Here is a 24,253-nt window from a genome sequence, read left to right as displayed (position 1 = left end):
AAAAATCAATAGCATTTCTAAATACGGTAACAAACTCACTGAGAGAGAAGTTAAGGAAACACCACCTTTCACAATTGCATCCAAAACAATGAAACACCTAACAATCAATTTAATGAAGAAAGTAAAAGATATGTACACTAAAAATTACAGTATTCTGAAAAAAAGAGATTGAAGAAAATGGAAAGATATCCGTGAAGAATCAATACACTGAAAAGGCCCAAACTTCCAAAATTATTACACAGTTTTAATACAACCAATCAAAATACCAATAATGTATCTCACAGAGATAGGAAAAACAATCCTAAATTTTATTTAAAACCAGAAGAGACACAGAATAGCGAAAGCAAGCCTGAACAACCAAAACAACATAGGAGGCATCACATTCCCTGACTTGAAATTATATTGCAGAGCTACTGTGGTTAAAAACAGCATGGTACTGGCAACAACAACAATAAAAACAGACTTAAGGATCCAAGAGAGAGATTAAAAGGTGTAGAAATAACTTCAAACACATGCAGTCACTTTACCTTTGATGAAAGAGCCAAGTACAATCAATGGAAGAAAGATAATCTCTTTAATAAATGTTGCTGGAAAAATTGGCTTTCCACATACCAAAAATTAAAACTAGTTCCATATCTTTCACCATGCACCAAGCTAATAAAAATTAATTTAAAAATCTAAGTATTAAAACAGAAACCCTTCAGATTTCAGTAGACCCTGAGAAAAAAAATTAAAAATAAAACAGAAACCCTAAATCTTTCGGGAGATAGAATAGGTAAAATTCTTAAAGACACTGGTGTAGGCTAAGACTTTATGTATGAATAAAATCTGATCACACAGGAAACATCACAAAGAATCAACAACTGGGATCTCAAATGAGAATGTACTCATTAGTGAAATGAATGAAACACACGCGCAAACATCATATTGTTTGATTAGTATGACAAACTAAAAGAAAAAAGTACATATATGTGTATGTATATGTACATAAAAATAGTTAAGATAGTTATACTAATAAAAAAGCCTGGAATCTCATCTTATTAAAAAGCCTTTGCACAGCAAGAGAAACCACCAGCAGAATGAAGAGACAACTGACAGTGTGGGAAAAGACATTTGCCAGCTGTTCCTGAGACAAAGGATTATTACTTAGAACATATAAAGAGCTGAAGCTGGGCATGGACATGGTGGTGCATGCCTGTAATCCCAGCATCAGGAGGCCAAAGCAGGAAGAGCATTGCGAGTTTGAGGACAGCCTGGGCTACAAAGTGAGTTCAAGATCAGCCTGAACTCTGTAATGAGACCCTGTCTCAAAAAGATTTAAAAAAAAAATCAGATGCCCCAAATTCAAAAACTGAATCCAAAAATGGGCACCCAGGATGAATAGATACTTCTTAGATGAAGAAATGAAAATAGCAAATAAATATATGAAAAAATGTTCAACATCACTTGTCATTCAACAAATGTAAACTAAAACAACCCTGAGATCCCATCTCACCCTAATAAGAATAGCTAACACAGACTGGTATGACCACTATGGAAATCAGTGTAGAGATTCCTGAAAACACTAGGACTAGAAGTTCCATTTGATCCAGTTATTTCCCTTCTTGGTATTTTTCCAAAAAATTGAAAACATCATATCACAATGATGGATGCACACCCATGTTTATAGCAGCACAGTTAGTAACAGCTAAATCTTGGAAACAACCCAAACACCCATCAACTGAGGAATGGATAAAGAAGCTGTGTGAATGTGTGTGTTTTTTTTTAGTGTGTGTGTGTGTGTGTGTGTGTGTGTGTGTGTGTGTGTGTTTTAATACAGTGCAGTACTGTTCCTCCATAAAAAGAATACGTTCGAGATATTTCTAGGTAAATGGATGCACCTTGAGACTGTACTTCTAAGTGAAACAAACCAGACTCATATGTGTAAACACCTCATTGTTTCTTTGGTGTGAAAAAATGAGAGTGTAAATAAGGACAAAATGCATCACAGATATTGTGAAATAGGAAGAAAATGTCCAAACGGGAGAAGAACAAGGGAGAGGGAAAAGGGAAAAGAAAGAAGGAAAAGAAAAAAAAGAAGAAAAACATGGAAACAAAGCTTTTGTAAGTAAGGAGAGAAAGAGGAGTTAACTGGAGGGTAAAGAAATGGGACAAAAAAGAATCAGGTTATATCATGTTCCAGTACAAATTTCTTATGATTAACGTGATCATTATGTATACCTAAAATGTAACAATAAAAAACCCACATTCTTTGAAAAAACATCATTTGCAAGCTTACATTTTAGCCAGGCATGGTGGAACACACCTGTGATCCCAGCACTCTGGAGGCTGAGACAGGAGGATCACTGTGAGTTCGAAGCCAGCTTGAGCAACAGAGTGAGGCCATGTCCAGTTGGAACTACATAGAGAAACTATCTTTCTAAAAAATTACATTTAGGTTTCCATTATGTGGGAATCAAAATATACTCAGTGTTTAGCCCAAGACAGATGTTTGAGTGCATGATTTTATTACAGGATGCTTTTGACAGTCTTGTGCCATAGTGTATCACTAAAGCTTGTGGTCATTAATATTTGGATAACAAAGCTACGTTGTATTCACTTAGCCAGCATCTACGTAACATTATTGTAAAAAGCTTACTGTGGCAGATTGTTTTGCAAAGATGATTGTAACAAGGTTTCTCATCCCACATGGTCTTGTTACCACCAAGTTTTGCTGTCCTAGAAGAAGAGGAGAAATCTATGTCCTCTCTGCTTGAATTTGGGCAAATCTGTGAAAGTGACAACCTGGGATTTCAGAAGCTAGGTGGTGAGGAATCAGTCCAGTTTCTGCTGGCTCTTTTAGGACTTGTTTTGGCTTCTGTCTAGATGGGACACCAAAGCCTCATGTGATCCTAGGTGGGGGTTTTTCAGAAGTACACAGATCTAGAGTATGTGATGCTAGGATTAAAGGTGGGTGGTTATTAAATCAGTCCAGTGATTGGTTTGGCATTGCACTAATTCTAACAGCTTAGACTGAGTATAAAAGGTGCAGAAAAAAGCTGTTTTAGTCCCTTGCTTGCCTTCCTGCCTTCTGCCTGCTGTGAATGGTTTCTCTCTTGTGATACCCCTCTGCAATGCCACTTGCCCTGGAGTCAGCCGACTATGAACTGAAACCTCTACAAACTGTAAACTAAACAAACCTTTCAGCTACTGAGTTTGAGGTAGCTTATTTTATATCAATAGATATCTGAAATGCTTACTTTAATATACTTGTCTTTATAAACACTTCTAATGTAACAGAGTTCTAAAATGTGAGTTTTACTAGATTTTGGGACAGTGCTTGCTCTGGGAAAGCTTCCTATCCATTTCCTAGCCCTGGCCTCTAGTTATAGGCCAAGACTTAACTCCATTAATTAGACTTTACTGTGTTCTTAGCCCCATTTTATTCCAGGCATTTCAGGTCTGGTAAATATGAAGGGCCTGCTTGAGAAAAGATGTGGACCACGAGGGGAAGCAGGTGGGGTGAGAAACCTGTGACACAAAACAGAGCATAAAGAAATTTGTTCATGGGGTGTAGCCATCAGCCACCTGTCTTCTCTTCCCACTATTTGGGCATTGATCTCTAGGTAGTAGAACAGAGTGCTAAGATGACAGAATTAGGAGCTGAAATGTCTGTGTAGTCTGCACGCTGGCTTCAAAATACTAAGGTTCTGAGATTGGGGATGTAGCTCAGTGATAGCATGTTCTTGGGGTCTATCTCCAGGATGGGGATGGGACTTCCTTGAGCATGCAAGTCTTCACTAGAATAAATTTGTTTTTTTTTTTTTTTGTACATGTTTACAAAACATAATGAGTACATTCATTATAGGGAGTTGGTACATTTACTTGTTGCACTTTAATCCTTTTTATTTCCCCCTTCCCATCGCCTGAAATCAGTTTGTGTAATATAAGAGTTAAAATGGCCATGCTGGGCATGGCGGCACATGCCTGTAACCCCGGCATTTGGGAGGCTGAGTCAGGAGGACTGCTGTGAGTTTGAGGCCAACCTGGGCTACATAGTGAGCTCAGAGTTAGCCTGGACTACACAGTGAGACCCTCTCTCAAAAAGCAAAGCAAAATAAAACAAAACAGAATAAAACATAACATTAAAAGGCCCAGAGTGGCTCCAAAGGAGAGGAAACCGGCATTTCATGAATTTTCTAGGCTCAAAGGAAATAAAAGAGACACTTACATTCCTTTGCTTTGTTCTACATATTAGATACCAGTTCAGTTTCAATTTAGAGAAATTAATTCAAAGCAGCTCACATAGTAATAGAGATATATTGGTCCTGTGATTACATAGTGTGGAATGGTTACATCTAGTAATTCAAATATCTTTGGGGGTCTGTCTCTTGTTCTGCCCTTATGGCCCACTTATCTCTTATTGGCTTTATTCTACACTGAGGCTTCTCCTCTATGAAGAAAATGATTTTGCCAAAGTGAACATGTTTGTACTTTTCTACTTTGCAGCTATAATGGAAAGAAAATGATTCCAGTCATTAATGAATCCAGGTAAAAAGACTCAGACAGCTTTAGCCAGATAGTCTGGGTCGCAGTCCCATTCCTGAGGCTGGAGAGTGAAGGCAGGTGTCAGATTCATTCCCATGCCTGGAAAAGCTTCCCCTTAGGAATAAAAATAAATATTCTGTTTTCAGAAGGTGGAGCACGGGCTGGGGTGGGCACTAAACTGTTAGTGGTGCACTAGAGTACCCTACTACTTTTGTAAAAATTGGAAAGGCATTAAGACTAAAGATTGAAAGGATGTGGGGGAGTGGGTGGCAGCGTATTCCTGTTTAAATTTTTTTTTTTTTACCCAGAAGAGTTTACTGTAAAAAAAAAATTTTTTTGAGACAAGTTCTCATTATGCAGCTCAGGCTAACCCTGAGCATACTTTGTAGCCCGGGCTGCCTTCAAACTTACAGCAATCCTCCTGCTTCAGCCTCCGTGTGCTGGGATTATAGATGTGAACCTCCATGCCTGGCAAATACCCCTGTTTAATTACTGATATGGATACTGGAAAATGCTTGTGGACATTAGTGAGCTCAGCCACAGAGTAATCTTGATGGCAACTGTGTGAAAAAAGCCACTCTCTGTGAAAAAAGCCAAGCAAGCCCACAGGTCCAAGGTATAAGGCCAAAGGTTTGAAAAGTGTGTTACTTCCCATTACATTTAGAAAAAAGGGACCAAGCCATGCATAGTGGTGCAGGCCTATAATCCCAGCACTCCAGAGGCTGAGGCAGGAGGATTGTTACAAATTCGAGGCCAGTCTGGGCTACAAAGTGAGTTCAAGACCAGGCTGAACTGCATAATGAGACCCTGCCTCAAAAAGACAGTAGAAAAAGAAAAAGAAAAAAGGACCAGAAACAATTTATCTTCACATAGGGTGAATAATATTTATTATGATTTTGTCCCAGGTCTGTGTTAACACTGCTTCCCTTTCACATGTAATTCAAATACAGATCTAGATCATCTACATACCCCAGAGAATAACAAACTGATCTGTAACATCAATAGCATTGTGCTCTTCAGGCAAGACAACAAGATGTAACTAGAATTCTGGGGACCATGTGAATTATAAATATCAAAAGGCAAGATACAGACTCTGAAGATTCTGGGATCTGCCATAAATTTCAGTCTCATTTCTAAGTCTTCAGTGATCATGGATATTCCGGTACAGCCTCCCCAAGGTAAAATAAGAGTTCTGCCTCATGCGTCTTTTACTGCACAAAATATTCGGGGAGCCTCTTTGAGTACTGGAAGCAACATATTCTATTACCTAGGAATGTTACTGTAGCCTAAATCCAGAGACATGGAAGGCTGATATCCATGAGTGAGGCCCCAATCAAAAAAGAGCTCTTCAGCCGGTACAAGTCAGAATGCAAACAGCCTTCTTACTAGACCATGCTTTCTGACAGGACATAGTGTTGGAGGTGGGAAAAGATAGGGTAGGATTTATAGGAAACTTCAGGGACTGAACAAGGCAGGCCCTGTGACTTCCGGAGTGAGATCCTGCTATATGCAGCAGTTATACATCTTTCAAGAAACAAGTCCTAGTATATCACCAGGTTCTAGCACAGATGAACTAACTACTTGGTTACCTGGCACAAAGTGAGCACACATCTGGAACTGCTTATTATGAATTTGGTTCTATGGGATCCCTGTAATCATAAAACAGGGCAGGTTGATAGCAGTCCATTCTTCGATGGAAACCGTATAACTGAGATTGAACCAGGCAAGGCTAGTGATCAGGAATAAACTGAATGAGCAGCTGGATCCCCATGTCATCCACCAGAGATGCCCCGTCTCCCACAGTCTCTATCTGCTAGGAATGAATACACACCTTCTCTGGGTATGAATTTGCCTTTCTTGCCACAGAGCTTCAATCAGTATCACTGTGTGGAAACTTACAAAATACCTGATCCATGAGCCTGAGGTACCATGCAAAGTAGCATTTGATCATCAGACCACTTTGTATCATTTTTTTTTGTCTTTCTCATTTTTATCGGTACCAGGAATCGAACTCATGACTGCCTGCTTGCAAGGCAGGCACTTATGCCGCTGAGCTAAATCCCCAGCCCCAATCATCAGACCACTTTGTATGCAAGGAGGTACAAGAAAGATCGCTGGCTTGAGGATCCACTGGCTTCTATATGATTGAGAATTAGCTTACCAGCTAATGACAGAGCTGAAGTACCAGTTTACTGTAGGCAACAGTTTTCAGGGATTGGGTGTCGTCTTTCAGGGAGCCACATTAAATTAGATACCTTACTATGATGCAGTGTCACATGAAGAATTATGAGTCCAAGACCAAAAACCCATTGACCATTTCTTCAGTGACCCATTATGGAGCCTTGAGCTTCGCATCCATTGTTTTGGGTTCCATAGAGCTGGCGGTCCAGAGCCCTAACACGGTGTATTCTTTCCAGGAGACACCAAAAGGGTACCATTGAAATACAATCTATGAATGTCACTGGCACTTTGGAATTCTGTCCAGGGTTTAACAGGTAAGAAGAGTCACCATCATTCTTGCCTGTTTGGTAACTCTAGAGAGGACCTAAGGCCAGAGCATCAAGGAATGTGTGCAACCAGGAAATCCATGTGGGTACATTTTTGCAGTTAAGGCTGTGAATTGCATTTATGGCTGTGAATGGATCTATTCCTAAGGGGCTTGATTCCAAGCTCTTGAGCTCCTTAGAAAGGAAGATCTGGTGGACAATGAGATTGGTCATTAATATGAGATGACAGCATCAGATATGGAGAACTAGGTGGAGATAATGAAGAAGGAAGAGAGTAGAGAGTTGTAGCTTCAGGACCAACTTCCTTCAGGTTTTTAACCTCTGCAGGGGTCCCTCCACTGTAGCTCTTGACTGCCTCTCCCTGTGTTAAGATCGGTTTCCCGGTGGATCTGAGCCGGCCCACATACCATGCTCTTTCTCAAGGAATCATTTATTATTTCCTTCATCAATAGTTTACACTTTGAAGATTGGACAGATACTTGGTGTGAATACAGATACTATCCAGCCAGTTGACTCTTCGTTGAACTCTCCTGAAGTGCTCCAGGGTGGTTTTAGCTTCTTCTAGAATTCATGGCAGAGAAACAGAGGTCTACTGTTGTTTTCAGAAGAGTGAGTTCACCTTCAAAGTTTCCTTGATTACTTTTATGGTTCCTTTCCTTTTCCCTCTTAATAGACTCTAGTATTGCGGACTCTGTCTCCTTCAAACCACAGAACTATAAAAACGAAAAAGACAAAAAAAAGAAAAAAAAAAAACCAGAACTATGAATTCAAGTCAAACAACATTTCCAAAAGAATGAAGATTTCTGGTTTAACTCTTAGAACATAAGATTGGGTTCAGTGGGCCCATCCCTTAGTTTTCTATTGTTAACTTTATACTTTAGTGTAATAGTAGCTGGTTGTACACTTCAATAGGTTTCCCTAAGGGATACAAGGAAGCAATCTATTTGTTTATTCATGTGATATGATGAATGGCAAGGAGTGTGCATGTGCACAAAAGTGTCAAAAGGATATTTGGACACACCAGCTCCATCTGACTGGTTTTGTGTATGTTTACATGGGCATCACAGAGGGTCCAATTGGCCCACATCGCTCCAGGATTTGTTAAAAAAAAAACAGGTGATGCTGAAAATTTTGATGTTTTTTAAAATAAATAAATAATACCCAATAAATATTACAAAATTCTAAGCAGGCAGTCATGAGTTCAATCCCCGGTACCGATAAAAAGGAAAAAGACAAAAAAAAAAAATTACAAAATTCAATACTTTATTTTTATGATATTTTTCCTGCTAAGTACTCATTGTTTAATATAAAACTCACAAAATTAAAATTAATAATTCATCAATAGAAATATTGTAAAGCACCTTGATGACTGAGTTATTCTTATGCTCTAAGCCCAGTGTATTGTGCATTGCTAAGTCTAAAAAGGAGGAAATAGAACTATATATCTTTTCTTTAATAAAACATATTCTGAGTTCCAAATGACCAGATAAATTCAGGGATACAACTCTTTTAAAAAAAATAGGTATTCCAGGACATGGTGATATATGCCTGCAATTCCAGTACTCTGAAGGATGAAGCAGGAGGATTGTAAATTAGAGTGCAGCCTGGACTACTGAGAAACAAAAGAGATGGGGATAGCTATTTCCGTGTCAATTAGTGATAATTCATATCCCAAAAGGATTTTTTGGGGGATGGTGTGGTGTGGTGGTGGTACTGGGTTTTGAACTCAGGGTCTTCAGCTCACACACACACACACACACACACACACACACACACACGGGGCTCAAATTTGCAATCTTCCTCAGCCTCCAAGAGAGCTGAGATTATAGGCCTGTGTCACTGTGTCTGGCCAAAGAAATCTTTAATGCCTATAAATACCCGAGTGATCAGGGTTTGATTGCATTTTAAGTATGTCTGACACATTTGAGATTTTATTTATTTAATGAGAGGGAGGAAACAGTTAAATGTCTATTTAAATTTTAACAGCCTGTGTGCATTGAATGGTTATTAGATGACAAAGCATTGTAAAATCACACTATGGTCAGTAAAAGAAAAATAATGTAAGAAATAGCCACCACCCCTGTCCCCATTGTTTACTGAAAAGACAGAACTGCAGATGCACATAGAGGAGCAAGTAATTAGGTCTCTAATTCAGTTAAAAGAAATATACAATAGTTTGAAAATTTGAGAAGCATTGGAAGACTTCAGTCCTGGGTCTGTTTTGCAAGTTGATGGCCTTTGCCAAGATACAAATGTTTCTGAAATTTAGTTTCCTTGTCGGTTAAAATAAACGGGGGGGAGGTGTTTGTTTTGTTTTGACATAGGCTCTTGTTAAGTAGCCCAGGTGATCCTCCAGTCTCACTCTCCCAAGGAAGAAGGGGCTTCTGGTGAGTTTCTTCTACTCATTCATGGGTGACTGTGTATTTAAAATTGTTCTGTAGTCTATGCGATCATATACATATATTATTTATTGTTACTGAGGTAGTTAAAATACTAAGAGCTTTCAATCGCTATGACTAGGTGGAGATATCTTCAGTCATATGCTCAAATTAGAAGGTATGGGCAAATGCTGTGTGAGAATGGATCTCCCCTTTGCAGCTAAGGTTTATTTGGGAATACAGGTTTTCAAAGGAAAATTGGTCAGTTTTGAGCATGTGAGAATTGCACTTGTGCCTGTGTGTGTCAGCTATCTTGTTGAGCCAAATACAAGTCCCTGGCCCTAGCCCTCCCTTGTGTTTTTACATGGCAAGTCCTCTGCTCTTGGCTTTCCCATGACTGGCCCTTTTGGACTGGGCATTCTAAAATGGCCTGAAGTGAGCTCAGCCAGTGCTGAGACCCAGAGTTAATAGCAGAGCTTGTGTATGTTTGACTCCTGTCACCAGGAAAGATGACACAAGAGAAGGCCAGTGGCTTGAGTAGCTGGTGAAACCAGACTTGGCACTTATTAGGGGGAGGAGCCCAGCGAGGTCCTCAACCAGTGAATGTCTTATCAGATAGCAAAGGCTTCCTTCTTTTCAAAACTGAATTTCACGCTGGGTGTTGTACACATCTGTAATCCCAGCACTCAAGAGGCTGAGGCATGAGAATCAAGCTGAGCTACATAGTGAGTTCGAGAGCAACCTGAACTACATAGTGAGACCTTATCTCAAAGATATATATATATATATATATATATATATATACATACACATATACATATACGTATACATATATATATATATAATTCTTGTGGACAAAGTGGCTTACTGTTCCGAAGGGCACACACATAGCTTTCTGCCTTGAATATTACACTATGACATCTGAAAGGGAGAGGATTTTTTTAAATAGTCACCTAGCTGGAAAACCTGTAAGAGAAATAGATTTTTTGATTTTTTTTTTTGAGACAGCATCTCACTATGCAGTTCAGGCTGGCCTTGAGCTCACTTTGTAGCCCAGGCTGGTTTCGAATTTCAACAAACCTCCAGTCTATACCTACTGAGTGCTGGGATTACAGGCATGCATCACCACACCCATCTGGGGTTTTTAAAGTGCCTTTAAAATGCAAAACAATGAGTTGGGTGTGGTGATGCACATTTATAATCCAAACACTCAGTAGATAGAGACAGGAGGATGATTGCAAGTTCGAGACCAGCCTGGGCTCCACAGTGAGGTCAAGGCCAGCCTGGACTGCCTAATAAACACTGTCTCAAAAACAAAACACAGAACAAAAAGCACCGACTAATATATTTGTTATTTTAGTCTAATTTTAAATAAATGTTAATTTTTTTTTTGGTGCCAGGAATCCAATCAAATAAATTTTAATATTTTCTATGATATGCACAGGATCATAGCTGGTACGAAATTGCTTGTATTTAGTTTGAAACACAAAAACAATGCATATGAACAGTATTCTTTTTTTTTTTTTAATCGGTACTGGGGATTGAACTCATGACCGCCTGCTTGCAAGACAGGTGCTTATGCCGCTGAGCTAAATCCCCAGCCCCCATGAACAGTATTCTTTAAAAAATAGTTTGAAATGCTACCACCTCATCAGAAGACCAATTTAAGCAGTATTCAGAGAACATGCTGAGTGTTAGTTTTCTCATGTTTACTTTTTTTTTTTTAAACAGCACTGACAAGGATAAGAAAGCTCCAGACTAACTCAGGGTTCCTTATTTCAGAATACTTGATTATATTTTGCTACCTATATTCTGGTTTTGGTGTTTTGAGACAGGGTCTCACTATGTAGCCCGGGCTGGCCTTGAACTTGTGGCAACCATCCTCCTGCATCAGCCTCCTGAGTGCTGGGATTACAGGCGTGCACCACCACCACACCCGGTCTGGTATCTGTATTCCAAAAATGCACAAATTAGATTTTGGGAAGTAAACTCCCACTTCCTAGATTTTCTGTTGCTTTTTCTGGCAGCTCTGAATTTTCAGTCCTCTCTGTGGTTTCCTCTGACACTTCACACAGCATTTCTTTTTGTTCAGGAGCAGTGGGCCGTACGGGGTGAGGGATGGTAGGGGTGGCATTGAGGAGGGTGATAAAAGTTCTTTTCTGTTGCAGTCCCACAGAAGAGCTCAGGTGCTCCCACAAATGCAAAGGTTTCAAGGACTTTCTCATGGTGGTTCCTCTTCCAAAAGCCCTCGCTGGTGTCAGTGCCAGTGGCTTCTTCACAGCTACTCCTCACAGTTTCTCTGCTTCCTGGGATCACTACAGACCCTGTTCTCTGCTTGAGATCTGAGGGTTGGTTTCCACAGATGGATTCGCCATTCACAACATCAACAGAGACTTTGTAAATGTCAGCAGGAGTCCTGATTAAAGGAGTCTGTGGGCAGAATGGCTGCTGCCAAGCTTTCTTTTCCCTTTGGTTTCTTGCTTTTCACTGATATCTATTTATTTATTTAGAGGCAGGGGCTCACTATGTAGTGTGTGCGGGTCTTGAACTTTTGAACTCATGGTGATCCTCCTGTCTCAGCCTCTTGAATGCTGGGATTACAGATATGCACCACCAAGCCTGGCTTGTTTTGTTTTATTTTGTTTTTGTTTTTGAGGCAGGGATCTTCCTGTGTAGTTCAGACTGGCCCCTAACTCATGGTGATCTTCTTGCCTCAGCCACCTGAGCACTGGAATTACAAACATGTGCCACCAGGGCTGGATTGTTTTCACTGAATGTTTTTCAATTTTTTTTTTTGATGGGGGAGAGAGTGTCACTACATAGCCCAGGACTGGCCTTGACTCACAGCCATCCTCCTGCCTCAGTCTCTCTCAGCCTCCAGAGTGCTGGATTTACAGGCATGTGCCACTGCACCCATCTCATAATCTACCCCCCACCTTTTTTTTTTTTTAGTATCAGGGATTGAACTCACAACCTCACACTTGCCAGGCAGGTTCTTGTGCCACTGAGCTATATCTCTGGCCTCAAAATCCCTTTTAATTTCTTTCTTTATGTATCAACATTATCACTTCAGCATCACTCATTTTTCTGCAAATCTGTCATTTCAACTCTGGATTTAAAGTCTTTCAGTACTTTTTAAAAAACATCTATGGTTTTCTTTTCCTCCTGTGCCCTCACAATATTCAGCCAAATCTATAGCCAGTGTCGCAGAGCACTTTGCAGCCAGCTGTCCCGGTAAGACAGCCACTTCCTCAGTGTACACAACAGTTCCTGGCCTCCAGGCCAAGGGCCAAAGTGCACCGTGATCCTGTCAGGTTTATCAGGCAAGCTACCAAGCCTTTCAAGAGCCTCACACTGCTTATGTCTCTTCTTCCTGTAACCCCAGGTACCCAGGAGAAGGATGGAAAGTTCAAACGCAGCCAATTTAGCGTGACCTGTTCCCTGCTTCTCCCATCCAGACTGCCTGTGGCCGCATGCCTGCCACATAATAGGATCGCAGAGCCTTGCCTGGTGGCTGCACCTCCACCCCATGTGCTTTACACATAGTAGGGGTCAAAAATTCAGTATTCGGGTCCAGGGATTTAGTTCAGTGGCCGAAGTTCCTTCCTGGAAAGCACAAGGTCCCAAGTTCGATCCCCGATACCAAAAAAGAAAAAGAAAGAAAGAAAGAAAGAAAGAAAGAAAGAAAGAAAGAAAGAAAATTTCTCCATGATTAAAAAAAAGAATCTGTATTTGCTCAGTTACAGGGAAGGCAGAGTCAGGAGAATCACTTGAGGACAGGAGTTTGAGGCAAGTCTGGGCAATATGGTAAAATAAATAAATATATAAGCCAGGTATGGTGGTACATGCCTGTAATGCCAGCACTCAGGAGGCTGAGGCAGGAGGGTCACTGAAAGTTTGAGACCAGCCTAGGCTACAAAGTGAGCTCAGGGACCCTGTCTCAAAAAAAAAAAAAAAAAAAAAAAAGAAAGAAAAAGAAAAAAATAAATAAAAAATATTAAAGTATATATTTGTGGGATAAATGGATAATATGTAGCAATCTTAAAATTTCCTTCCAAAATGCTGCCAATTAGTTCTCCAGTGATTTGTATCAAAAATGATACAAATAAATATGAATTGCGCTTCTGAGTGTGATGATTGCCATGTGACACATTCATGCAGATCTAAGTATATACGGAGAAATATTTATTGTTTTATTTGGGGGTATTATTTTGACTTCTTTTTTACTGACACTCAATTTTTTGCTTTTTTGCACTGGGAATTGAACTCGGGACCTTGGGCTTGCCAACACAAGTGCTTATGTTGCTAAGCTATATCCCCGGTATACTCAGTGTTTCTGAAGAAAGTTTGAATTTAATTTGCTTTTTGTGGCACAGGGGATTGAACCCAGGGCTTTTGCACTGAGCTACATTCCCAGTCCTTTTTAATTTTTATTTTGAGGCAGGGGCCTGTAAGTTAATAAATTGTTCAAGTTGGGCTCTCTTCAACTTGTGGTCCTTCTGTCTCCCCTTGTCAGTTATTTCAGGACTCTGGGAGCCTGAGGCAGGTGGATCACAGGTTCTAGACCTGCCTGGGCAATTTTCCAACGAAACAAGTCCCTGTTTCAAAACAAAATAAAAACATTCTAAAACTGGCTAGAGATGTAATTCTGTGCAAAAGCTCTGAATTCAATACTCAGCAGAACACACACACACACGTTTTCAATGTCCCCTCCCCAAAGATGCATAATGAAAACAATGAAAGAAAAATAATTCCCACAAAGTACAAAGTTAGGTGGTTTGTGGTGGCACATGCCTGTAATCCCAACACTTGGGAGGCTGGGGCAGGAGCATTGCTGTGAATTGAGGCCACCTTTGCTATAAAGTAAGTTCAAGAGGCAGCCTTAACTACACAGTGAAACCCTGTCTCAAAAGTTTAAAAAAAAAAAAAAAAACACCTCAAACAAAACAGCAAACAAACAAAACCCCCACAGAAGTTAAATGAGGACTAAACTGCAGGAATCCGTCTTTCCTTTGGGCCAAGCACGCAGCTGAAGCAATGGATACTGCAGGGTGGAGAGTACTCGCATTCACCTTCCTCATCATCATGCATTGCTGTAGTTATTAAGAATGACAAAGAGAAGCATGACAGTAAGACCTGCACCTGGGGGAGCTAATACAAAAATGGGTGACAGCACCAACTAGATTGGGTTGAAGTTTATTTATTTATTTATTTATTTTTGGTACCAGGATAGAACTCACAACCTCACACTTGCCAAGCCACACTTGAGCCACTGAGCTAACTGGTTAAAGTATTTGTAACCAAGCTACACATAGGATACTATGCTAGAGAGCCTGGGAGATGATAAATTGTAAGTAGCAGACAAACTTAAGTACCAAAGTGTCATTTCATATATCAAAGAACTGGCCAATTTTTATTTTAACACTGAAATAAAATTAACCTTATTTTTAACAGTTTTCTGGACTTTTGTTCAAACCCTTTTTATTACCCCGATACCATCTAGTCAAGACCTTTGTTTCGCTGCTCTTCTTGTTGCTAATGATGACCCAGCCTTGGCTCTGGGAATCTTCTCCATTCTGGTTCAGCAAGTCCAGGCAGGTCCTGCCCCCGAGGGCTTCTGGGCCATAATCCTCTAACAACTCGTCCACCCCAAGCTCCTAACCATTTTTCTTGGCTAGGATCAGTCACTCAGATCAAGTTAGCAACCCCATGCGGGTAGAGCTGAGAAAAGTAGTGGGAGGCTTTCCCGAGGCAAAAATGGACAGCAGCCACCCAGCTGGGCCACTGCAGAACACTTTTTCAGCACGGGGAAAAACAAAGTGACAATGAAGTCCTCTTAGCCTTGTTTTCCATGAGCCTGCAGTGCTGTTATAGAGTAGAGCAGGTGGATAGTGACATAACAGATGGTGAGAGAACACCTTATACACTGTCAAGAACATGCTAATGGGCGTTGAAAGAGGACAGGGCAAGATTGTGTGAGGATCATTACGCTCTGCACAAGAAACTGTGACCTCCTTAGGAGCAATTCCATAAAGTAATGTGTAATACTTCTACCTCTGCAGTCAGTTATAATCCAATCGGAGAATCAAGGTATCATAAGGTCAATGTCAGAACACAATATAAAGTAGTGTGATGTTTGATTCTACGTTTTGTTGTTGGGTTTTTTCCTTTTTCCTTTTTTTTTTTTTTTTTTTTTTTTTTTGAGACAGGGTTAGGGTTAAGGTTAGCCTTGAACTCACTATGTAGCCCAAGCTAGCCTCAAACTTGCAGTGATCCTCTTTCCTCAGCCTTCCAAATGCTGGGATGACAGTCTAGTATGTTAAAGTGAAAGAGATAAGAACAGTGAAAATTTAGGGGAAAGAAGAGATTAAGGAAAGCTGGACAATGTAGTGTGGAAGGGAGTTTTGAGTGCTATTCAAAGAGATAGGCAGTAAGGGATTAGGCCAAATATGCATGAGTTGGAACTGCCTGGAGTTGATAAAGGAATCTGCTTTATTGGGCTGAGAAGCAAGGTCCTGCTGGAGATGGTGATGCACAGCTGTAATCCCAGCTGCTTGGGAGGCTGAGGCAGGAGAATCGCAAGTTTGAGGCCAGCCTGGGGAAACTGAGTAAAAATTTGTCTCAAGAAAGAAATAAAAAAAAAAAAAAAGAAAAAAAAAAAGAAGGAAAGAAGGAAGGGAGGGAGGGAGGGAGGCTGAGGATGTAGCTCCGTGAAAAGGCCCTAAATTCAATGTTTGTCTTTTTTTGGCCAGAAAATGATATCATGCAAATAGGAGACCAGAGACAGGAGATTGGAGGAGGCAGGAAAACCAGTTGGGAGGTCACTGGGAGAATTTTTGAGATAAGGTCCTATTGTGGGAGTGTGAAAGAAGACACTTATTTGAGGGGCACTAGAAGAAACCGTAGCACTCGCCACTGGCTGGCTGTGGAGGAAGGAAGAGGGCGGGTGACTCAGGAAAAGCCTCAGAAGCAAGCGTGTGGAGGGAGGATCTTCAGGTGGAAAGGGTTTGCAAATGGAGACAGAGATTTACATATCAGCAGTATCTTACTCCAAACTGATTACCCTATACAAACCGTGGAGTTTCACTGGGAGATAAGCGGGTTTAATAGACACAATGGTTTAATAGACACCAGGGAGCAGCTCCTGGCTCCAAAGGAAAGAGCACCCTGCCCTTGGGGTTCTGAACCCTGGTGGAACCCCAGGGTTTCTTCATGATTTCACTGCGTATACTTGGACAAAACACTTTAAAATTCACTGGCCAGTTTCTTTATGTGTAAAATGGATATATATAATATATCACTTATTTGGGGGGCCTCTGTGAGACTTATTTTGGCTTTGTGTTATCTTTCTTTGCATTTTTGGCTGGGGCATAGCTCAGTGGTAAAGCATGCGCCTAGCCCTTTCTTTGATACAACACACACAAAAACAGATTTTCTTTTTTTAAATCGGTACCGGTGATTGAACTCAGGACTGTATACTTGCAAGGCAGGCTTATGTCGCTGAGCTAAACTCTCAGCCCCCACGTTATTTTATTTATCCCTAGACTGTACATTTCATATAGTTAAAAATCCCAAATTTTGTGGCATAAAACAATATCCCTTTTATTTGCTTACAGTTCTGTTCTGAAGCCCAATACAGTGGCTCATCCTTGTAAACCCAGGTACTCTAAAGACTAATGCAAGAGGATAGCAAGTTTTAGTTCAGCCTATGCAACTTACTGAAATCCTGTTTCAAGAGTTAGGGGGTAAAAAAGGTTTTTTTTGTGTGTGTATGTGCAATAGCTCAGTGGTAACGTGCTTGCCAGATGGATGAGACCCTGGATTCATTTCCCTGTAGAGCAAAATCAAATAAACAAAGAACAATTCTGCACTCTGGGCTGGGTTCACTCTTGTTCTGCTATTCTTTCCAATGGTCACCAATGTGTTTAAAGTCACCTAGAGAGCTGGCAGGGTGGGCTGAGGCTCAGCTCAGAAGGTAGTTGGATTTTTATCTCCCTCCACTTATCTTATGGTCTCTTTTTCTCCGTGAGGTCTCTCTAGTGAGGTATTTGACTATTTACCTAGTGGTTCAGATCTTTCCGAAGTACAAAACTGGAAACTTCTCCGCCTTAGGGGACAGGAAAGAGGTACGGGGGAGAGTTCTACACAGCCTCACAGCCACTTTCTCCCAGTTAAGGTAAGTCACTGGCCCCTCGGAGGTTTGAAAGGAAAAGACTAAGGGTGTCAATAAAAGGAGGTGGCCCACTGAAGCAGCAATGTAGCAGACAGCTGCTGTGCTGTCTCCAGTGTGTAAATGAGTAAGCCATGGTGGAGGGAGACTAAGTTCCTCGCTCGTTGTAGAGGGTGGAACTCTAACAGAACCAGGTGCTTCAAAGTGTATATTTTAAGTCATGGGTCAACAAATAAAATTTGTAGCATTTAAAATCTTGTGTGGTAGGTACTTTATTGTCTCTAATTTACATAGGAAGAAACCTAGGAATAAAGAACTTAAATACCTTACCCAAGGTGACTCAGCTATTTTGCTCCAGAAATTATACATTTACCCAACCACATGGGCAACACTCAGTATATACAAAACAAAACACTCTGTAAATGTGATTTAACCTGAAACTATTATTTTTGGAAGGGCTGGGAGGACAATAAATATTATGGAACTGTTTACTATTTTATATATATGCTGTGTGGGTACGAATTTATCTTGAGACAGGGTCTCCCTGTGTTGTTCAGGCTGGTCTGGAACGCCTGGACTCAAGTCTCCTAAGCAGATGGACCTACGGTTTGAATTAGCATTATATCTCATAGGCTGCTTGGGAGCTTGGAGTCTTGGAGTGATCTTGTGATCAGGGTAATTTCATTTGAGACATCTATTCCTCCTGCCCTCCACTATTTGTTGAAGCTTGGCACGTAACTATTCTGTATCCTTGCTCATTCGATCCCCACCCCAATTCTCACCTTCCTTCTGAGGGGAGGACCTTTCTGGAGCACGGCTGACCTCACCATTCCATCATGTAATCATCACATCAGCCCTGCAGCTTCTGAATTAGTAACCTTTTGGTCCCATTTACTTCCTAGTTCCAGTTTCCTCCCTGTGTCATTGCCACTGGTGGCTTCTGAGGACAGCTTGCAAAACCTGCACTTCCCATGGAGTGACCTATAGTGGCTTCGCCGCCTTTCCTTTCCCAAGCCTATAGTCAGAGAACTGCATGGAAAACACAGATTCCAGAGGCTCCTGAAAGGAGCCAAGCTCTCCGAAGGTGATCTCTGAAGCTTCATCTGTGAAGGGGATCCCCAAATTGTCTTGGTCTACCCTGATCTTTCTCAGCCTGCGAGGAGTCTGGAACCAGCTAATCCGGAGGTAGCTCATTTTGGGATAGGATGAAATCATTCAACAGTGTTCTCAAAATCCTACCTTCCCCAAAGCAAAACTGTGCAGTGGCCTTATTCTCCTTCAATTCCAGTTTTTAATTTTGACTCTGTTTCATCCTTATAAAATGTTGGGGCACAATGCTTGTTGTTTAAAGTTATACAGCTGGTCGTGTGTGTTACATACATTGCCTCATTTGGCTTATTTAATAAACTGCTGCTTGGTTCAATGGGCAGAACAGGGCCCACGTAGAAGTGACTTACCTCCAGCCACCCCTTCTCACCCAGCCCCACTCCCAACTGGTGATGAGCTGAAGGACAGAAGGAATTGAGCTGCTCCGGATGGCAAGGCCACCTCCCTCTTCTTTGCAGCTGTCTTGCCAGGGTTGACCTCTTCCCTTAGGCAGGGGTCTCCACCCCGCTCCCAGATCCAGGCGGTGAGGGTGGGTGGCTTTTTCCGGGTCACTGGTGCACCGTGTCTACTCCCAGCCACCTGCTCCGGCTCTATCCCAGCTCCAGGCTCCCTGGAGGGCGGCAGGGACATTCCAATCCTCCCACTACCCGCGCGGATGTCGCGGGGGAGGGGGGCGCAATTGCTCTGTCCTTCCAGCACCCAGCTTTGACCCGGTTTCTTCTCAACCCCTAGTGGCATAAATCACCTCTAAGAAGAAACTACGGATTGGTGGTTGGTGAATGGTGCGAAGGTTGTTTGTTTACAGCCCCACCGATTGGCGAAGCCGCGACTCCAGCAACAGAGGCACTTTCTGGGCACAGTCTGCGCTCTCGCAGACAACTGAAAGCCAGGCAGCCAAGATGCCTCCTCACCAGACCAAATATGGTCACAAGCGCTAAGCAGCCTCCCGTGGAAAGGCTGGCCTTCGCGGTGTCTCCCTGCGCCGGCTGCACCCGAGCCCGACCTCTGGCACAAGCGTGGGTCAGTGCAGCGAACCCAGCACTCCGCGCCCAGCTCCAGGGAGGGCGCAGCGGCCAAGACCGATCTTTCCTCCGCCTCCGCCCCTTGCCCGCGTGCCCTCCGCCACTGTCGGCTGGGTTTCGGTCCACAACCTCTAGCTTGAACAGGCTCGGGCCACTTTCCCTTTGATCCCTCCCCAAGTCCGTGGTAAACTCAAAGGAATGCAGATCCAGGGCTCCGGGGGAGAGGTCCGCGCAGCCGCGCGGAGTAGGTGGGGGCACCCGACTTCTCTCGCCCTGTAAAGTACCCATCCGGCCAGGGCTTTCTGGAGCAGGGGGCGGCGTGGTGGAGGAAGGGGAGGGGCGAGCGGGGGCAGGCAGGCCCAGGACTTGGAGGTCATGCATAATTCAACAGCTCAACTTTCGGCCCGCCTCTTTCCTGGGGGTGGGAGTTCGCTCCCAACTTTGTTTATGGGACAGTCGGGAGCTGTGGCGGCCGCGCTGTCTGCCTCTCCTCCGCCTCCTCCTCCCCGAGCGTGAACTCCTGAGGCCAGCTCTGGGGATGTGAGAGCCGAAGCCCATCGGCTGCCGGGCACCAAGTCAGGGCGGGATCTGCCTGCCGGCTTCTCCGCTCCAGCTTCGTAAACCCAGCAAGCGCCCGAGCCACCCGGGCCCGACGGCTCGCTCGGGCGGGACGGCGGCCGCCGCGCGCTCAGGCTCGGCTTCGCTGTGCGCCCAGGTGGGAGCCGCCGGGGCCGGCGGGGCTTGGGCTTCCGGAGCCGGACCGGGGCAGGCCGGGCCGAGGCGTCTAGGGCGGGTGGACGGGTGGGTGGGGGGCCTCCTGGCCTGGAGCGCCGCCAGCGCTGTGGCAACTTCCCAAGTGCAGCTCTTCTCAGCCTCCCCCCACTCCCCTGCTGCTCCTCCTCCGGGTAACTTCTGAGCTTCAAGAAAGTTGCATAATTCCCGAGGTCAGGAGGGACCCCTCCCCCTCCGGCTGGTCTGCCTGCTGAGCGTCTGGGATCCCGAGGCGGACACCTAACTGTCTCCTCCTTTTCTTTTCTGCCCCCCCAACCTCCGGCTGCTCCGATTTAAAATAAAACGCTGATCTGACTTCCTTTCTCCCTGCAGAAGATGAATCCGTCCTCAGCGCCCCCTCCGCTCCCGCCGCCCGGGCAGCAAGTGATCCACGTCACGCAGGACCTCGACACGGACCTCGAAGCCCTCTTCAACTCTGTCATGAACCCCAAGCCCAGCTCGTGGCGGAAGAAGATCCTGCCGGAGTCCTTCTTCAAGGAGCCGGATTCAGGATCGCACTCGCGCCAGTCCAGTACCGACTCGTCGGGCGGCCACCCGGGGCCCAGGCTGGCCGGCGGCGCCCAGCACGTCCGCTCGCACTCGTCACCCGCATCCCTGCAGCTGGGCACCGGCGCGGGCGCGGCGGGCAGCCCCGCGCAGCAGCACGCGCACCTTCGCCAGCAGTCCTACGACGTGACCGATGAGCTGCCGCTGCCCCCGGGCTGGGAGATGACCTTCACGGCCACTGGCCAGAGGTACTTCCTCAAGTAAGTCACCCTAAGGCCGAGGGGGACACAGCAATGATGCCCAGGGCGCGCGCGCGAGTTCGTGTGTGTGTGTGTGTGTGTGTGTGTGTGTGTGTGTGTGTGTGAGCGTGTGTGTGAGAGAGAGAGAGACAGACAGAGAGACAGAGACAGAGGGAGAAAGGTCCCCCCCAGAGATCTGGAAAGCTAGAAGTAAGGAGTGAATTTCACAGAGTTGGGCTTGTCTTCTGAGGGATCTGCAGCTGGGAAGTGTCCGATGGAGTTCATCCACTGTCCTGAAAGTGCCAAGAGATTCAGAACACAGAAACCCCTAAATTTAAGAGCAAAAAAGATGATTTTGCCCTGAATCCAGGCCTTAGGCCTGTAACCCCTTGTCGCCTGCGCTAACAGCTCTTAAGTCAGTTAGCCACCCCCGAGCCATGTCTAACTCCAAGATAAAAGAGAAAAGTTGGGAGACTGAGAAGAGGAGAATCTTTTTGGTGGAGTAGGTGATCTGCTCCAAAAAATCACTTAGCTTTTTGATAGGGTGAATAGTAGACCTTACTGTTCCCACTTGGGTGACATAAGGGCCAAAGACATGATGTAATTAGCTACTGATGAAGTAGTTGTGGGCTGGACCAATCGGGTGGAAATTGGGTCAAGAGTTTTGTTATGTCATACTTGGTAACCTAAAATACCATCACATCGGGAGACTGCTTTTGTTATTTCCCTTCTGTGCTGCAGCTTTTTATTTATTTATTTATTTGGTTTTTTTAAGGCAGGGCTTTGCAGCGTAGTTCAGGCTGACCTTGAGCTCATTCACTGTGTAGCCCAGGCTGGCCTTGAACTTTCAGTGATCTTGCCTCAGCTTTCTGAGTGTTGGGATTACAGGAATGTGCTACAATGCCCAGCAACATTTGATGTAATGAATTTTACAGGACATTCAAATTTCTGCATTAGACTTTACAGGAAAACATAGTCTCAAGCACTAGAAGAAATTATTTTGATTGTGGTACCCTAAGATAATTATATTCCTGTGGAGGAACCAAGCTGCAACTGGAAATGTAACCAGTAAGGTCATAGGGCCAGGCTATCCAAGGCCTGAAAGCAGATGGCTCGCTGGACCACTCGGTCCGGGGTTGTCTGTGTTTGGCTGGCATTCGCTGCCAACAAAAGAAAGAGCTAAGAAAGAACTTGCCTTAGAGTTCATTTTAAAGCTCATATTTCTTTGGCTTGGAGTAGTGTTAGTTCAAAAAATCCAAGGTGTTAAGATGTATGTGTTATTTTAAAAGTTTAATCAAGATCTTCTTTGGAACTGACATTTGGTGCTTTGCTGTGAGAGAGCCCTGAGAATCGGTGTGCTGGGATGGATGAAGTTTATTGTAGCCACCTCTGACTCATGCTAGTGACCAGTTCTTGTTTCTTCCCCATCCCTAAGCTGTTGACATCTTGTGTAGTTGTACTTTTGTTTTGAGGCTGGCACAGTTCTAAGACCCGAAACATGCTTGGTGGTGGTTTATTCTGAAGCTGGTCTTCTCTGGGTTACGGAGCCATGGTGTAGACACGTATTGGTGCTCTGATTTCTAAGTGGCTAGTAGGAGTCACGTATATAATAATAACATGACATTTCCAAAATGTGATGAGAGTGTCCCAAAGAATGGAATTAATTTCTGTCTCTTCTCTCTCTTTCTTGTTCCTTTGTTCATTTCTTTTTCTTTTTAAAAATTGTTTATTGGGATATTTTAGGTAGGTATAATCATTACATTCATTGTGGGCCCTTCTTTCTTTCTTTCTATTTTTTTTTGCAGTGCTGGGATTTAATCCCAGAACCTTTACACTGAGCTACATCCCCAGCCATTTTTTATTTAGAGACAGGGTCTTGATGTTACCAAGTTGCCCTGGCTGGGTTCAAACTTGTGTTCTTCCTGCCTCAGCCTACTGAGTACTGGGATCACTGGCATGTGCCATCACACCCAGCCTCCAGATGATTTTTAAACTGTTTATGAGTACACACATGTACATGGTATATAATAAATATAGATGTGATAATTGCCAGGTGGGCTAGGGATTTAGCTCAGTGGCATGAGCACCTGCCTGGCAAGCGTGCAGTCGTGAGTTCGATCCTTGGTACCAAACAAAAAGATTCAGATAATTGCCAGGCATGCATATAATTCCAACATTCAGTAGGTTGAAACAGGAGGATCATCATGAATTCAAGGCTACCCTAAGCTATATAGTGAGTCTAAGACCAGCCTATACTACATAGCAAGACTCTGAAGAAAAAATATGGTTATTAAAAATATAAAATAAAAGCCAGGCTTGCCTGATATCTATAGAAAGCTAAACGAAAAAGACCACAAAACAAAAATGCCTTTTATGCATGTGTTTCAAATGATTAGAGTAAACCAGAACAGTTTGTGATTTTTGGTAAACACGGAAGTTCACTTTTAGTTTAGAGGAGTTGCTATGATCCTCTTTGCCCACCTCCCCTCCTCTACTCCCTAACCCAGGGCTGAGTACAATTTCATTTCACTTAGAGTAGTAGATGAAGATGACAGCTGAAAAGCATGCAGTAAGCTGGCCTAATCTGATGCTATCCATGGAAAATTTTTGTCCAAGTGAATAGGAGAATTTAAGAAATGAAGTCATTGGGATTGACTATGGTCTTTCAGAATAGGCAATCTGCCAAGAATTCTCTTAAATTTCTTTTAGAGCTTTGTTTAAAGTTTGAAGAAAGTAAAATGTGTGTATTTTGTATGTGTGTATGTGTGGTTTTTTTGAGACAGGGTCTCACTGTGCAGTCCAGGTTGGCCTCAAACTTACTGTGTAGCGCAGGCTGGCCTGCGACTCTTGGTGATCCTTCTGCCCATACCTCCTGAGTGCTGGGATGACAGGCATCTGCTAGTATGCCTGACAGGGAGGAAGTAATGTTACATATCACACTTTGTTACACAGCCTTGAAAGGCAGAGTATTTCGGTGGATTAGAAGCTTGAGAAATGGTAGCAACTGACTCTTGACATAATTTTC

General features: G+C 43.3%; 1 protein-coding gene across 1 annotated transcript in view; it reads left to right on the top strand.

Annotated features, from left to right (window-relative positions):
• The first annotated feature begins 20,274 nt into the window (after nucleotides 1-20,274).
• Wwtr1 (WW domain containing transcription regulator 1) overlaps nucleotides 20,275-24,253 on the top strand; it is a 123,219-nt gene continuing 119,240 nt past the window's right edge. The window contains exons 1-2 of the mRNA XM_003476548.5: nucleotides 20,275-20,426; nucleotides 20,816-21,249. Coding sequence (XP_003476596.2) covers nucleotides 20,819-21,249 — 431 coding nt within the window. The 5' untranslated portion in view covers nucleotides 20,275-20,426; nucleotides 20,816-20,818. The remainder of the gene's footprint in view (nucleotides 20,427-20,815; nucleotides 21,250-24,253) is intronic.

The sequence above is a fragment of the Cavia porcellus genome, unplaced genomic scaffold, assembly GCF_034190915.1.
Source record: "Cavia porcellus strain 051 isolate PalLab524CR breed Dunkin Hartley unplaced genomic scaffold, mCavPor4.1 scaffold_5, whole genome shotgun sequence".
Taxonomy (NCBI): Eukaryota; Metazoa; Chordata; class Mammalia; order Rodentia; family Caviidae; genus Cavia; species Cavia porcellus.
This window is presented reverse-complemented; position numbering and strand designations above follow the sequence as displayed.